The sequence below is a fragment of the Micromys minutus genome (genome assembly GCF_963924665.1).
Source record: "Micromys minutus genome assembly, chromosome: 21".
NCBI classification, from domain to species: Eukaryota; Metazoa; Chordata; class Mammalia; order Rodentia; family Muridae; genus Micromys; species Micromys minutus.
Window position 1 is genome coordinate 4,038,760 of NC_137956.1, and position 16,230 is coordinate 4,054,989.

Genomic DNA, 16,230 nt, shown 5'->3' on the forward strand with positions numbered 1-16,230 from the left:
CCCAGTTTTACATCACAACCCTGACGTGGTTACCACACTGTCTGTTTTGTTGGTGATTTCTTTTTTTTACAGAGGACAGTACAGCGACGTGATAGAAACCAAGGCACAGATACAGTTACAACAAATGTCTATAAGCCCTAGCACTTAGAGCCTATTTAGGGAACACGTAGGTAAATCATAGTCGGAAAAACTCTTACATTCATTACAACTGGTGAACAGTGAACTGTGTGATAAACAGACTGCTTAGCCACTGTCCCATTATTAAATATATGGCTATCACTACCCAGGTTGTGAGTGGTTTCAAAAATAGCTTTAAATAGTAAAAGCCGGTAGATACAAACATTGTGCCTTGTGGGATCTAGATAAATGTTGTAAGTTTCCACTTCATTTGTAATCTGTATGGCAATTATCAATTTTAAAAAAACTATTTTATTATATATAAATGGCAGGGTTTTTTTTTTCCTCCCAGTGTTAAACCTCTTCTCTACAAAAGACAAGTGATTTACAAAAAAAAAATTAATAATAATAACCCAACATAAAAAAACACCACATAGACAACAATAATACAATCCGGATCTGGACTTAAAGCTGAACTGTAATCCACCAGAGCATTCTCTTAGTTTAGGGTGAGGGGCAACACAGCTGCAGAGACTCATTCACCTCACTTCTTAATCAAAACAAACAAAAATCACCATGGCAGGTTGTCTTTTGTTTTTTCCCCAAAATAGTAGTCTTGGCTAAAGCATCAAGCATTGAAAATAAATTCTTTTCATTCATAAAAGCCTTTCAAAACCTGAGGGGACAGGGCTCAACTGCACTTAGAGAAATACTGTTGTAAAAATTGTATTTAAGATTTTAAATAAAGGGTGTTTTCAAGACTGAAGGTAAACGCTTAGACCCATGAGAGCACATTTCTTGGAACATGCACACCTTGGATGGGACCCAGAACGCAGCCACCGTCTGGCTGCAGAGGTGTCTGGCTGTCAGCCTCTCAGACAGTCTCCTGGCAGGTCCTTGTCCCGGCCAGCCCTCTTCACATGGGCGTCTCTGGCTTCTGCATCTGCTGAATCTGCTTCTGTAGTTGGTCCCTGTCCAGCTTCATCTTGGCCTCCAGCACTTGTCTGAGGGATCCTATGCTTTCATAGATGGCTGTAAACCCTTGGGAAAGAGGCAAATGTCACAGGGGTTAACACCTAAGAAGCACTGTCTCGCCAGCTTCCACAGCAACGGTGATGAATGGTTGGTTCTGACAAATGCCGAACCCTCCGGGGATCAACGTTGGGGACATCCATGAAAACTTTTGTTTTGTCTTTTAATGACAAAGGGGACTATTCCGTCAAGAAAAACAGTAGCTGCTGCTTTAATCAAGTGACCAAAGCTCACCCCATCATCACCAGGAGACTGCACCATGAACCTGCTGATTGGATGGCCGGAGCAGGGCATCCATCCACCCTGCAGCCTCTCTGATGCGGTTGGTGACCCCCAACCATAAAATTATTTTGTTGCTACTTCATAACTGGAATTTTGCTACTGTTTTGAATTGTATTGTAAACATCTGATATGCAATCCCCGAAGAGTTTGTGACCCCATAGGTTGAGAACCGCTGTCCTGTGGGACTAGTCAGAACTCTACAGCAAGATCTTCCAGCCCATTTGCTTCAAATGTCAGTGCAGGGCCTGAGCTTTGGCCCCAGTGTTCCCAGGGTCACCTCTCAGACTAGAGTTTTGTTCCCGACTGTCTCTGGGGTTATTGCGAGTGAGGGGTTCTGATTTCTGAAGCTCCAATCCTCACTGCAAGACCTGGAATCTACACTGCTGTACTCCTAGAGGTTACTTTGGGCCTGACACTCTGAGCAGTCTAGATAGGAGACACACGTTCACTGAGAATTGCTAGGTTCAACAGGGCATAGTAGCATTTGTACTCCAGCATTTGGAAAACTAAGTCCCAAGACTGTGATTTTGAGACCAGCCTGTTCTGCACTGATAGACCCCCCATCTAAGAAGCAAAACAATATTACAGAAGAAATGATCCAGATGTACAAGACTAAGTAAATAAGCATAAGAAATAAGGTCTGTGTGAGATCCTAGATTAGAATTGAACAGTGTGAAGGACTGGAGACGTGCCTCAGTCGGTAGAGGGCTCGCCCAGCACAAAGTCCCAGGTTCCATCCCAACCAGCAATACATGAACTAGGCTTGGTATCATACCAACTGATAATAGCACTTGAAAGTTGGAGGCAGAAGAATCAGAAACTTAAGGTTATTCTCAGGTACTTAGAGAGTTTGAAGACAGCCTGGATTCAAGACCTTATCAAAAGAGAGAGAGGGGGGTGAGGGCAGAGATGTATTTAAAAGGGGGAAAAAAAGGTGTTCAACATCAATTATCAGAAAACACAGATACAAGTCACACTGAGGTACAGGCTAACACTTGTTAGGAAGGTTATGAGAAAGACTAACCATGCTGAGGATGAGGAGAAGAGAATCCTACAGGCTGCTGGTGGAAATTAAACACAGAATAGCTAAGGCCCAGAGTGGTGGCTTAGACCAACTCCCAGCACTTGGGAGAAAGAATTCTGGGCCAGCCTTGTCTATATAATATAATTGGCCAGCCAAAGATACATACATACATACATACCTCAAAAAAATCATATTGGAGTGAAAAACAGCAGACACATTAAAGACAGAGCCATCCTATGACCCTGCAGTGCCTCTACTGGACACACTCAAGATAAAAACTCATAAAGAGATTCTCACTCCTGTGTTTCTTCCCACTCCTGCTGCCCTTCCCCAAGACAGGGTTTCTCCATGTAACAGCCCTGGTTGTTCTGGAACTCATAGAGATCCACCTCTGCTTCCTGAGTGTTGAGATTAAAGGGGTGTGTCACCATGCTCAGCCTGACATTTTTCTTTTTGAGACAGGGTCTCATTATGTAGCTCTTACTATCCTGGGATTAATGGTGTATACCTGCCTGGAAAAAAATGTGCATGTGTGCCTGTGTGTGCACTTGTGTATCCCTATGTGCACCTCATGCATGCAGTGTCTGTGGAGGCCAAAAGAGGGCATCAGGTCCCCTGAAACGGGATTTGCAGGTGATTGTGAGCAACCAGGTAGATGCTGAAAACTGAACCCAAGTTTTCTGCCAGAGGAGCAAGTGCTTTTAACTGCATCTCTCCAGCCCTGGCCTTCTGGTGTTTATTTCAACACTACTCCCTATAGCCGAGACACAGAGACAACCAAAGTGTCTGTCAGGAGGTGTGAAAGGCAGGGACAGTGTGGTATGTGCATGCCATTCAAATCATTCAGCCTTACAAAAGCAGATCCTGCCATTTGCCACAACATGGTTGAGACTAGAGGGCACTGCGCTAAATGAAAGACACACAGAGGAAGAAAATGCTGCCTGCTCCCTTATGACGGACAAATCAAGAGGAAAAGACGTCAAATATATACAAACCAAATTAAGATAGCAGATACTGGGGACATGGTGTGTGTAACTGGGGGAAAGGGTAGTAAGGGGACTCAGGTCAAAGGTTAAGAAGAGCAAAATAGCATTGTCTGGCATCAATAGGAGGAGAAGCCCTTGGCCCTATGAAGGCTCGTTTCCCCAGTGTAGGGGAATGCCAGGGTGGTGAGGTGGCAATGTGGGTGGGTGGGAGGGGGGCATCTTCACAGAAGCAAGGGGACAGGGGATGGGAGAGGGGGAAACTGGGAAAGGGAATAACATTTGAAATGTAAATACACAAAATATCCAATAAAAAAGAAGAAGAAGAGGAGGAGGAGGAGGAGGAGGAAGAGGAGGAGGAAGAGGAGGAGGAGGAGGAGGAAGAGGAGGAAGAGGAGGAGAAAGAGGAACAAAATAGCCAGTGGAGGTAGTATATGTCTAATCCCAGCTCTTGGGAGAGGGAGGCAGGCAACTAGGGCTGTTTCACAGATAAACCTTGTCTTAAAAACCAAACCTAGCAAACAGCAACAACAAAAAGCCAGCAAAATGCATAAAGTGAGATCTAATACACATGGTGAGGGAAATTTCTACTACTGTCTTTGGGTCTTTGATGAAAGAGTTGACAGAACTGAGTGCATATGCCTGTGCCATGTGCCTTTACAGCGGTGCAGAAGACACTCTCAAAAGTGCCTCACGTGTACACTGATGTTGGTCACGAACAGCAAATACTCAGCAGGTAGTACTAAGGAAAACGTCAGCCATGTGCAGGTTAAGCCTTTTGTTTGCTGTGCGGCATGGAGGAACTTTACAGACTTGCAATTGAACTAGTATTTTAGAGCTGGGAGTATAGTTCACTGGTCGTGTGCTTGCCTAGCAACTGTGAGGTCTTGAGTTCAACTCCCACCACTGCAATAAGTAAACGTGAATGAATTTGTTAAATATTGCACAGCTATTTAGAAAAGCAGCTAAGAACATTTTGCTGATATTTTTTTTTTAGCTCAGACTCTGTCTCTGAGAAGATCTCAGTGAATAGCTTTAGATAAACAAGCCACGTGAGCTGTTGCGGTCTGGCCTACCCGCATTAACCTCTGCTTTCATCTCCTTCATGTCCTCGGTCATCTGCAACTCCAGTTTGCTGATCCGCCCATGCACCTTCTCCTCTTCCGGCTTTCTCTGCCCTTCCGCGTTCCTCTTCTGACTCTCTTCGATTTTGTCAAGCCTGGCCGACATCTGGCTGAGCTTCTTCTCCACGTCTCTTTCACTGGCTCCCTGGGGTCCAGGATAAGAATTACACTTGGTTATTGCAAACGAAGAGTCTGTACAGCCATAGTACTGTCTTCAGGGACCACAGTGGCTTCTCGCTCCCCATCCCATATCTACTCTCAAAGGCACCAGAATTTAAAAATCTACATTTTATTCTATCTCCTGAGTTTGGTGTGGCCATGTGATCTGACCAGTGAAGTGTAAGGACACATCACTGCTTTCAGAAAGAGCTAAAGTACACTTGCTGTGTATCCTGAATCATTTCCCCTTCCCTTCTGTTTCTACTGTGCAGTCAATGGCTGGAGCTCTATCCACCATCCTGAACTGTGGGGTTCCAAGTTGCAGAAGACTGACAAGTTCTCATCTGGGTCCCAGAGAATGCACATCTGGATGTGTTTTGGTCTGAGAGAAGGAAACTTCCATCTTAGAGCGGCCATTAATAAAGAGTTTATGGCTAATGTAAGCTAGTGTGAAAGTCAAGTGACCAGTCTCAGACTCAATTCCACAAATGAGCTAGGGTGTATCAAGGCACTTCGAAGAGTACAAATGGGGTGAGCGCAGAGATTCAAAGTAGAGAATATTTTCCTGTCTGTGCCGTCCGTCCTCCTTACTTTGTGAAACTCTGCATCCACAGGTTCTAGTGGATAGCTATGAGCGTCAAGCCTTTCATCTGCTAAGATTTTGCGACATGACAATAAGCCTGTGATGGCTTGGATGCAGCACCCATATCTCAACAAATGGCTCAGCATCAGGACCAAGCAGTCAGACAGACAAACCACACCAGCCACTTCTGCTCAGTCCAAGCCCCACGGGAGGAAGCCAACGCCGGATGAGAAAAGAGAACCCAACACATTCTGCCTGCCTAGCACTGGTTTCCGAGCCTGCTGGTCTAAAGTGTGACAAATGCGAGCCCTTTTGAGGGTATTTTTGGTAGTTCTGCAAAAATTAGCTCTTTTGAGAGAGCATGTGCAAACAGAAGTAGACAGAACAGGAAATGGTGGGCTCTGATCTCATGCCTGGCACGAAGGCACACTCTTGTTACAGTGCATTGAAAAGGGCCCGGAGGGACAGACAGCCACTCAACACTGGTGAAAGCAAACTCTAGATCACAACATTAAAACAAACAGAAAGGGGCCGGATGGCTCAGCGGTTTCACTGCACTGGCTGCTGTTCCACAGACCTGGATTCATTTCCCAACACCCACATGGCAGCTCACAACTGTCTGCAACCCCAGTTCCACAGGAATACCACACCCAACCCTCACACAGAAGGCATGCATGCAGGAAAAACAGCAGTGCATATGAAATAAGAATAAATAAATCATTAAAAACAAACAGAAAAAAAAAACAGGGTCAAGTAAGTAATTGTAGCTTTATTTAGAAATGTGTGACAGACAATCGAGATCATTAAGGTTGGGACTTAAAGCGTTAACTGAAATTTTGAGCTTGTCCTTTGTTAACCAATATAAAACAAAGCACTTCCTGACTTTATGAAGAATATGAAGAGCAGGAAACAGGGGCCATGACGAGGTGGCAAAGTTCAAACTTAGCAGATGTAACGGTTAGTGTTCATTGTGACAGAATTTAGAATCTACTGGGAGCCAGGCATCTGGACATGACTGTGGGGAATTATTTTTATTTTTGAAGTGGACAGACACAGCGACTGTGGGTGGCACCATTCCCTGGCTGGGATCCTGAACTGTGTAAGTGGGGAAGAGAGCTGAGCACTGTGGGCTGTGCTCATCCCTCTCTGACCAGCTGTGTTAACACTCCTGCTGCCTTAACTCCCCACCATGGTGAGGTGTGCCTTCAACAGTAGCTACGATAAACTCTTTCTTCCTTGCGTTGCTTTTGTGAGAGTATTTTCTCATAGCAACAGGAAAAGAAACTAAGATAACAATGAAAACCTGGGTTTGATGCCCAGAACAAAGGAAAGAAGAGAAAGAGACAGGGGGAACACAGGAAAGGAGGAAGAAGGAAAAGAGGAAAGGGAAGGAGTATGGAAATTACTCAAAGGCAGGAATACTCAAACAGCTCCGGGAGGTACCAACTAAATGTGTTCTGAGTCTCTAGGTGCTGGTCAGACATGACAGGCCACCACTGAATATCTATTATTGAAAAACATCAACACCTACACTGTTTTCCTTAACAATCAAGGAAAGATGATCGATTTTCTGTAAAAGTTCTTTCTCTATCCGTTCCTGTTCTTGTTGCAGCCAACTCCGTGCAGATAAAATCTGGTTGCTGAGCTCCTCAACTGTACCTTTAAATCTAAAACAAGAGAAAAGAAGAGGTGTGCGACCAAGTTGAATGGTAACCAGTTTTAAGTAACATTAAACCACATCAATTCAATGAGAATGGTGTACTTACCTACTCTTAGGATCACGTTCAACCACGTCAATTCAATGAGATTGGTGTACTTACCTACTCTTAGGATCACATTCAACACGAAGATGGTACAAGATAGAAGCAAGGGACAGACAAGCACCTAATGGTGCTTCTACCTATAGGAACTGACCGTGCAGGCAGATGGCACAGTAGATGCAATCTACCTCTGCAGTTCTAGGGCTCCATGGTACTCCTTGCTCAAAGAATATAGCATCCTTTGTCCCCTTTCTAGAAGACGTCTCCTAGACATCTTCGTCTCCTCTCCTCTCATGTCCTCTTGCCCTTGCCTCTTGTATCTCCCAAGACTAGAAGCTGGCTTTCTTTCTTTCTCTTGTTTTCTCCATACGAACATAGCCTAATCTAAACCAGTAGGAAATAAACCAGAAATAATGGAGCAATCCCAGCCCTTGGAAGGCAAAGTCAGGAAGATTTGAAGTTAAAGACCATAGTGGATTCATCTACTTGAGTCTTTGTCTTAAAAGAAAATACCCTCACAATATTTCATTCCTCTAGTCCTCTCCCCTCCAGAATCTTTAAAATAATTATCAGTGCATGCTGGTTCCCTTAATCACTTTCTTATTTGAATTAATGTGTGATGAAACTATAGAATAAATGTAGATTAAAATAGTGCTGTAATAGACATAGAAGTGTGATTTAAATAATAAAAAGGATACCCATTATAGTCACTGAAATGTCTATTTTTGTTATATAAAGAGTCTTCACATGTCAATGGATTACATGGCTGCCTAGCTAGAGACTAGCCTCTCTTGCAGCTAGGTGCATATCTTCTGTCATCATGACTTGATTTGGAATCACCTAGGAGACACACCTTGGAACATTATGTGAGGGTGTTTACAGAGAGATTGAATGAAGAGAAAAGACCCACTCTAAATGTGTAAAACACCATCTGGTGGACTGAGGTTCCACGAATGAAAAAAAAAAAAAAAAAGAAGAAGAAAGAAGCAGACTGAGTACCAGCATAACTTGATACATACAAGATAACTTTTCAACCTCTGACTATAGATGCAATGCTCCTACTACCACGTGTTCATCACCATGGTGGATTGTATATCCTCAAACTGTGAGCCAAACTGTCATCTTCATTACTTGAGCCACCTTTGTCAGGTCACAGCAATGAGAAATGTAACAGTTACAATGCAGTGCATCCATAAGTCAGGTGATTGGCAGTACATGAAGGAGAGAAGTACATGGTTCTGGTTGCATCTTTCAAAACACAGCTGTTGCCCTGTATTTTCCTCTGTAGCAACTGGAAAAAGCAAGGGCTAGAGATGTAGAGACTCCACACTGAGTCGTCAGAGCTGTCCTGTTTGTGTTGGGACACTAACCATAGCGATTACACCAGGCTTGCTTGAATGACCCATCCATTTTAAAACCTTCTTCAGGGATCTGGGAGAAACCTTTGCTGCATAAGCATGAGGACTTGAGTTCAGATCCTCAGAGCCCATGTAAAGCCAGAGGTGGTCTATAATTCCAGCACTCCTATGGTAAGATAGGAAGCTAAGACAGGAAACCCTGGATAATCTTAGGCCATCGAACCTGGAGAACACAGTGGTGAACAACCAAAGGCCCTCGGTCAAAGTTGGAGGTAAGAACTAATACACAAGGTTACATCTGACTTTAACATGTCTCCCATGGTATGCACATCTCTGTGTGTGTACACATGTACATGTAGAAAGATCTCTTAAAAGGCTTTCATTTTCTTATACTAGAGATTGAACCTATGACCTTGGTTATGCTGGCCAAGTACTTCGCTCCAAAACTATAGTTCCAGTTGAAGACACTGAAACTTACCTGCCAAGTTCCTTTCATCCGTAAAAGTTAACAAACATATTCATGTGGAAACTTTGGGGGAACCATTATTTAACCTAAAATAACTACAATAAATGACACAGAGCACTCAGCCTAAGCCCTTATCTAACACCTGGCTAATCAGCTCCCTACGCTCTTCATGACTAAGAACAAAGACTCTTTTGTTTTGTTTCTTTTCTTCATTACTAGATCCAGAGTCTCTAGGCAAGTGTTCCACAAATACATACAAGGGGCCAGGAAGATGATTCCGGGGATAAAGTGCTCACTGCCCAAACATGAGGACCTGAGTTTGGATGCCCAGAACCCACGTAAAAAGCTAGGCAAGATGGCTTGCACCTATAATCCCAGAATTGGGGAGATGGAAAGACAGATTTGTTGACCACTTAAGCTAATAGAGTCAGTGAAAGACCCTGTCTCAAACAATAAAATAAAATAAAATAAAATAAAATAAAATAAAATAAAATAAAATAAGGTGAGGAGAGGTAGAGGAAGCCACCCAACGCTGACCCTCACCCACACATTCATGCATTCATGGACACATTGAACTCACCCCTGCACATGTTCACACATGCATATATGCATATACACACCAAAATATAACAAATGGACCAACGACACACCATCATCCACCCCCGAGAAGCAATCATTATGAAGGAAAGGCAGCTGTGTGCCACATGAAAATCATTTTTTTTAGCTTTCGTTATTATTTTCACTCTGTGTGATAAATAAAAAACAAGAGGCGGGCAGGGGAGATGGTCCAGCACTCTCAGTGCTTGATGCTTTTCTGGAGGGCAAACACTCAGTTCCCAGCACCCATATCTGGCTGTTCACAGCCACCCCAACTCCAGCTCCAGGGGATCCAACGCCCTCTTCTGGCCTCTATAGGCACTAAACCCATGTGCACATATTCACACAGACATAAATAAAAATAAATATTTGAAGCAAAGTTTGGACATATTTTTAAATAAAAGCAAGAGGAAGAAAATGTGAATCTCATCAACTCAGAAAGAACATGGTACAACTCTTTACAAACTGGTGGCTTACTTAGTGTCCAGGAGCTGGAGCTGGTGGTTGCTGTCTCTGTGGGACATCTTCAGTTTGGTGCTCTGCTCTGAAATGGACAAGTCTACTCTGTTCAAAAGCTGAGAAATCTGGAAAAGAAGATTGAATTATAAAGGTCTCACATCATGTCTTCATGGCCCGTCTCAGAAAACATTCATACACTCAATGCTGCTCAGTAGCAACTAAGAATCACTTTACTAAGTCCATTTGGGAGTTCCCTTCCTCTTTGTGTGTGTGTGTGTGTGTGTGTGTGTGTGTGTGTGTGTGTGTGTGTGTGTCTGTGATTATGTTTGTGTATGAGCCTCTATGTATGAGTATATGTGTATTTGTGTGTCTGTGCCTCTGTGTGAGTATGTCTCTGTGTATGAATGTCTGTGCCTCTGTGTGTATCTACGTCTCTCTGTGTGTGTTTCTGTATTCTTATGTATGTATGTATGTCTGTGTGTGAGTATCTGTGTGCCTGTGTGTGTGTGCAGGTGCATGTGCACACGGGCACATATGAAGGCCAGATGTACAGGAGGTGCCTCCCTCACTCTTCACTTTATTTCTTGAGGCAGAGCCCTCTCATTGAACACGGAACTCACCTAATGGCTAGACTATCTGGCTAATAAGACCTACGGATCGCCTGTCTTCTCCACCACCCAGTGCAGGATGTATCACAACATCCAGCTTTAAAACATTTTTTTAGATTATTTTATTTTATGCGCATGAATGTCTGCCCGAATGCATGTATATACATCCTGCGCCTGGATCAGAGGAGGGCACCAGATTCCCTAAGACTGGAGTTATGATTGTGAGCTACTGAATGAGTCCTGGAAACTGAACTCAGGTCCTCTGGGGAAAAAAAAATGCTCTTAACAGCTGAGCCACGCCTCCAGCCCCCACAGCGCCTAGCTTTTAAAGCTCTGCCCGTGGGTGCTAGGGTGCTTTAACTCTTACACCATCTCCGTGGCCTCTGCCTTTATTTTCTTTCTTGTACATCCAGCAAAATCAAGATAAAGGACACTGCCAAAATATTCATCAGGAAATTAATCTAAACTTCAGAGCTCTCCAATGAGCAAGCCCAGCTCCTGCCCAGGGCTGGCACCTCAACCAGCTGCTGCTGTACACTGCCACCATTACCTTGGACTTCCACCAGACCCTCTGTGGGCTGCATCCTACTGGTCCTCACTCCCGGCCTTTGTTTTTATTTGGGTCTTGTTTTCACTAAACTAAAGCCTAATGTAGTCCTATATGAAATGATCACATTTTCTGAAAAGGTAAATGTTGTTCAACATCCTTGACTTAAGATTCATGATATTTGTAAGATGTGGACAGTCACCAACCTGTCTCCCCCCTCCCCCACCCCGCTTTGTGATAATCTCATTCCCACAAACTCCGCTCCATTACTAGGGACTGTGGTGACAATTTTTGAGTTTTGGTTTCTTTGGAAAACACAGTAATATTACAAGACTGTTTTTGCTTTAATCCCAGGTGTGGAATGCTTCATATTTTCCTCACGAGCTGACTATGATTTGCGTCGTGCTCCAGCGAGGGCGTGGCCTTGCCAGCTGCAGACAGTTTCTATGATTGTGTAACACTGGGAATCCTGGGGACTTTTCAAAGTGTATGTAAATGCTAGTGGGGCCCTGAGAGGCGGGCTTGGTTGTTGGTTGTGGTTTGTTAAGTGGTCGCACACAAAAAACAAACAAGGGAAAGAAGAAATGAGATGTTCTGACAGTGAGCTCAAGCTTGCCCCGAGGAACTCCACACCTCTAATCACACTCCTTTCCAGCCCCTCGCTTTGCTCAGAGATCTCTTTCCTTTCCCCTCTGTCTATCTTTCTCTTGTATCTAGTGTTAGGGGTTTGAAAAATTGGAAGAAGGGGTAGAGAACCCACAAATCAGCAAAAGACAGGTGACTGAGCCTCAGGCTCCATAAACAATGGGCAAACACTCCAGTGCTAAGCCATATCCTAAGCCTTTCTGGAATTTGTCTTTAACATTTATTCACGTCCTTTGTATGCATGTGTGTAGATGTGTACACATCACAGGTCATGTGTGGAGGTCAGAGGACAACTTGTGGGAGTCAGTGTTCTCCTCTTCCATTGTGTGGGTTCCAGAGACTGAACTCGAGTGATCAGGTTTGGGGAGACCTCTGCCCATCTGTCTTTGCTTTTTATTTAAGATTTGTCAATTGCTCAGGTTGGCCTAACTCACTCTTTAGCCCATACAAGGCCTGAGTGTGGGATCCCCCTGCCTCAGCCTCCAGACCATCTGGGATTGTAAACCTATGTTATAAAGCCAGGCCCTGCTTGTTTTAAAAGAAAGACAACATAAAGGCCTGCCTTTCCTCTTCAAAGTTTTATAATACCCTTGTTCTTACAAGTAGCTTTGAATCCCTGCTGAAGAGAGTTGAGCTTAATGGGTCTTTTTTTACCCTGAAAATTACCCAGATGCCCCTATTTTTTAAGACTAGTCTCTAGATATGTAAAGAATAGTAAATTAGGCAGATGCTGTAGGAAGGTCCTAGGTAGCTAGACTTGTTATGACAAGGGGAGCTTGTAAGTAACAAATCCGAACTATAAAAATTCAATGAAGGGGCTAGAGAGATGGCTCTGAAGTTAAGAACACAAACTCCTCAGAGTTCAAACCCTCCCACCCCAACCCTGCCTGCTTCCCACCCACATGTCAGGTTGCTTTCAACCCTTGTAATTCAGTTCCTGGGGGTGGGGATCCAAGTCTTCCAGCCTCTGGGGGCACCTACACTTATGTACACACATACACACACACACACACACACACACACACACACACACAGAGAGAGAGAGAGAGAGAGAGAGAGAGAGAGAGGTAATAAAGATCTTAAAAGAAACCATTCCAAACTAGTGAAAAGCTGAGTTTCACTTTGTAAAGTAAAATGTAAATTTCAAGGTAAAATACCCTAAGGTTCATTTGACGGCTGACTCTCCAGCTTTGACCTAACTGGGCCCCACATTCAGACCACTCCATGAATCAGTACGTGCAATGAGTCCCGGTCAGTAAGGAACAGATCTCCTGAGTCAGACATTGGGAACAAGCACATACAAAGTGACAATGAGTCACTCACCAGTGCAAGAGGTAGTTTTGGAGGTCTAGTGTAGGGATTGTTTTATGAATAAGGGGAAAGAATCTTTCAATTGGCACTGTACCAAAAACTCTCTGTGATCTGGCTTGGAGATTCATGAAGGGACACTCCAGTGAGAGGGAAGGAAGACAGAAAGAGCTGAGGATTTGCATGAACCCACAATGGGGACCCCAACTGGCTACTGCTGCAAAAACTAAGCAACAGCTTGCTATTCTGAGCTGGGAACAAACTGGCTTCGAAGAGGCACCTGACTGGGCCATACCTGTCCTTCTGCATCTTTGATTTTTGTCTCCAGGATCAGCTTGGCTGCTTGCTGTTCCTTGTTCAAGTGCTGGAGTCCCTCGTAGGTCGTCTTATGCTCTGCAGAGAGTCTGGCTATGCTGGCGTCACACCTATCCAGGGAAAGACACACACTCATTAAAGTTTAAAAGCATGTGAAAGAGCTGCCTCGCATGCTATAAAATGCACTGGGAAATGCAAGGGCTCCTCAGAAACTGCACTCCTGGGCTGTGGAGAAGGCTCAGACAGTAAAGCATGTGGAACAGTGCCTGGTGCTCAGAATGCATGTAAAAAAGCCAGGTGTGGAGCTGGAGAGATGGCTCTGTAGTTAGGAGCACTTACTGCTCTCGCAGAAGACTGGAGTTCAGTCTCCAGAATCTATGTCAGGCAGCTCACGACAGCCTGTATATAACTCCAGCTGCAGGGACCCAATACTCCTGGCCTCAGCAGGCACCTATACTCCCATGCACACGTACACATAATTAAAAATGTTATATATAGACGCCAGGTGAGAAGGTGAACACTCGGGAGTGCTGGGGAGGCAGAACAGAGACAGACAGATCTCTCAGGATCACTGGCTGCCAGTCTAGCCTAGTTGGTAAGCTCAAAGCCAGCAAGTGAACCTGTTCTGTTTTAAAATGGCAGGCAGGTGAGATGGTGTACAGGATAGAGGTACACACACCCAGGCCCAACAACCCGAGTTGAACCCCAGACCTTACTGTGTGACAGGAGAGAACCACCCCTCAATAATTGTTCTCTGGGGGCTGGAGAGATGGCTCAGTGGTTAAGAGCACTGACTGCTCGTTCAGAGGTCCTGAGTTCAAATCCCAGCAACCACATGGTGTCCCACAACCATCTGTAATGGGATCCAATGCCCTTTTCTGATGTGTCAGCAACAGTGTGCTCGTATACATACATACATACATACACACATACATACATACATACATACATACATACATACATACATACACACACATACAAATCATTTTAATAGAAAAAAGTGGATGGCTCCAGAGAGTAACACCTGAGCTTAACCTCTGGTGCACACACAATGAAAGAGAGCAGGAGACAGAAAGGGAAGGGGGCGGGGAGGAGAGAGGAATGGGGTGGAGGAGGAGAGTGGGCTGAGGAAGAGGAACAGAAAGGGCGAAGGAAGGAACTTAATGTTTTTCAAGTATGATGCCAGGACAATCCAGTGAGAGATAGATTAGACTTTTGACTAATGACCTAATGTTGAAAAAGAACTAAGCATGCAAAAAAATAAACTTGGTATCCTACTTCACACCATGTATATAAACTTACCTCCAGGGGTTGGAGAGATAGCTCAGAGGTTAAGAGAATTGACACAACCATCTGTAATGGGTTCTGATGCCCTCTTCTGGTGTGTCTGAAGACATCTACAGTGTACTTATATATAATAAATAAACTACACTTTTAAAGAAAATAAGCTACTTCCAGGCTGGAGGTAAATCCAAGAACACTTGCAGAGAGATGGGAGTTTGGTTCACAGAACCCACATAGGGCTCCGCACAACTACCTATAACACCAAATCCAGGGAGTCTGATGACCTTTTCTCATCTCCATGGTCATTCACACACACACACACACACACACACACACTCACACACACTCACACACACAGTACACATACATGTTTGCAAGGAAAACAGTCATGCATGGAAAATAAAAATAAATTAATATTTTTTAAAAAGGTTTATTTATTTTATGTATGTGAGTACACTGTAGCTGTCTTCAGACACACTGTAAGAGGGCATCAGCTCCCCTTATAGATGGCTGTGAGCCACCATGTGGTTGCTGGGAATTGAACTCAGGACCTCTGGAAGAGCAGTCAGTGCTCTTAACCACTGAGCCATCTCTCTAACCCCGATGAATCTTTTTTAAAATGTAAATATACAAGACTTCATAAACAAATATCATCAGCTGTGTTTATAGTTTATGATTATATTTTATATATTATTTATAGTTATAATGTATAATAGATAGAAATAGAAACAGTCCGTCTGCTCCACAGAAAGCAATGATGTGCTGACAGGCCACATGCAGAAGAAGACATGACCCTGAGTAAGAAGCTACTCTTAAAACTGATCTGAGATGATCCCATTTATAGGAAATCCAGAGAGAAAGAAGGAATTTCTGTGGTAGCCATATACAAGGATTGCGGGAAGATGGGATTTCTTTCTGAACTGTTCAAATAGCCTGTGATTAACTGTACACAATAAATATACTAAAACCCACGGAATTGTATGCTTCAAAGTTCCATTTCTAAATATCCTCCCTCCTCTATGCGTGTGTGTATGTTTGTGTGTGCATGTGCACGTGTGCATGTGTGCATATATGTGTGTGTGTCTGCGTGTGTATGTGCATATGTGTGTGTGTATGTGTGCATGTGTGTGTGTGTGTGTGTGTGTGTGTGTGTGTGTGTGTGTGTGTGTGCAATGCCTGCTGCATTGTTCAGAAGAGGCTGTCAGGTTCCCTGGAGCTGGAGTAACAGGTAGTTGTGAGCAATGTGAGTGACACAGACCCTGGGAGGCAAACTTGAATCCTTTGGAAGAGCAACACTCTTAAGTGCTAAGCTATCTCTCCAGACCTATCCTCCACTGTTTGCTTAGATGTGAATTACGTATCACAGAACCTCTTCATAAGGAAGAGAAGAGAGATAGTGGGGGAGGACAGGAGAGAGAGGGAGGCAGGGGGAGAGCTGGCACTCGCAGGTCTGCGGGGGCCCTTTGTGAAGGTTCTGATCTTATCATTCTAATTACCAATTCCCAAGCATTGGGCGCTTATACCTTGGTGTATAAATATTTTTTCTCTAATCCTCTGTCACCAGGCACATCCACACCCT

General features: G+C 44.0%; 1 protein-coding gene across 1 annotated transcript in view; it reads right to left on the reverse strand.

The window, feature by feature from the left end:
* Positions 1-1,021: 1,021 nt before the first annotated feature.
* Positions 1,022-16,230, reverse strand: part of FAM81A (family with sequence similarity 81 member A) — a gene marked incomplete at its 5' end in the record, with an annotated part of 34,401 nt that continues 19,192 nt past the window's right edge. Inside the window, 5 exons of the mRNA XM_080934178.1 lie at positions 1,022-1,158; positions 4,515-4,707; positions 6,836-6,971; positions 9,963-10,069; positions 13,348-13,477. Of these exons, the coding sequence (XP_080790304.1) occupies positions 1,034-1,158; positions 4,515-4,707; positions 6,836-6,971; positions 9,963-10,069; positions 13,348-13,477 (691 nt within the window). The 3' untranslated portion in view covers positions 1,022-1,033. The remainder of the gene's footprint in view (positions 1,159-4,514; positions 4,708-6,835; positions 6,972-9,962; positions 10,070-13,347; positions 13,478-16,230) is intronic.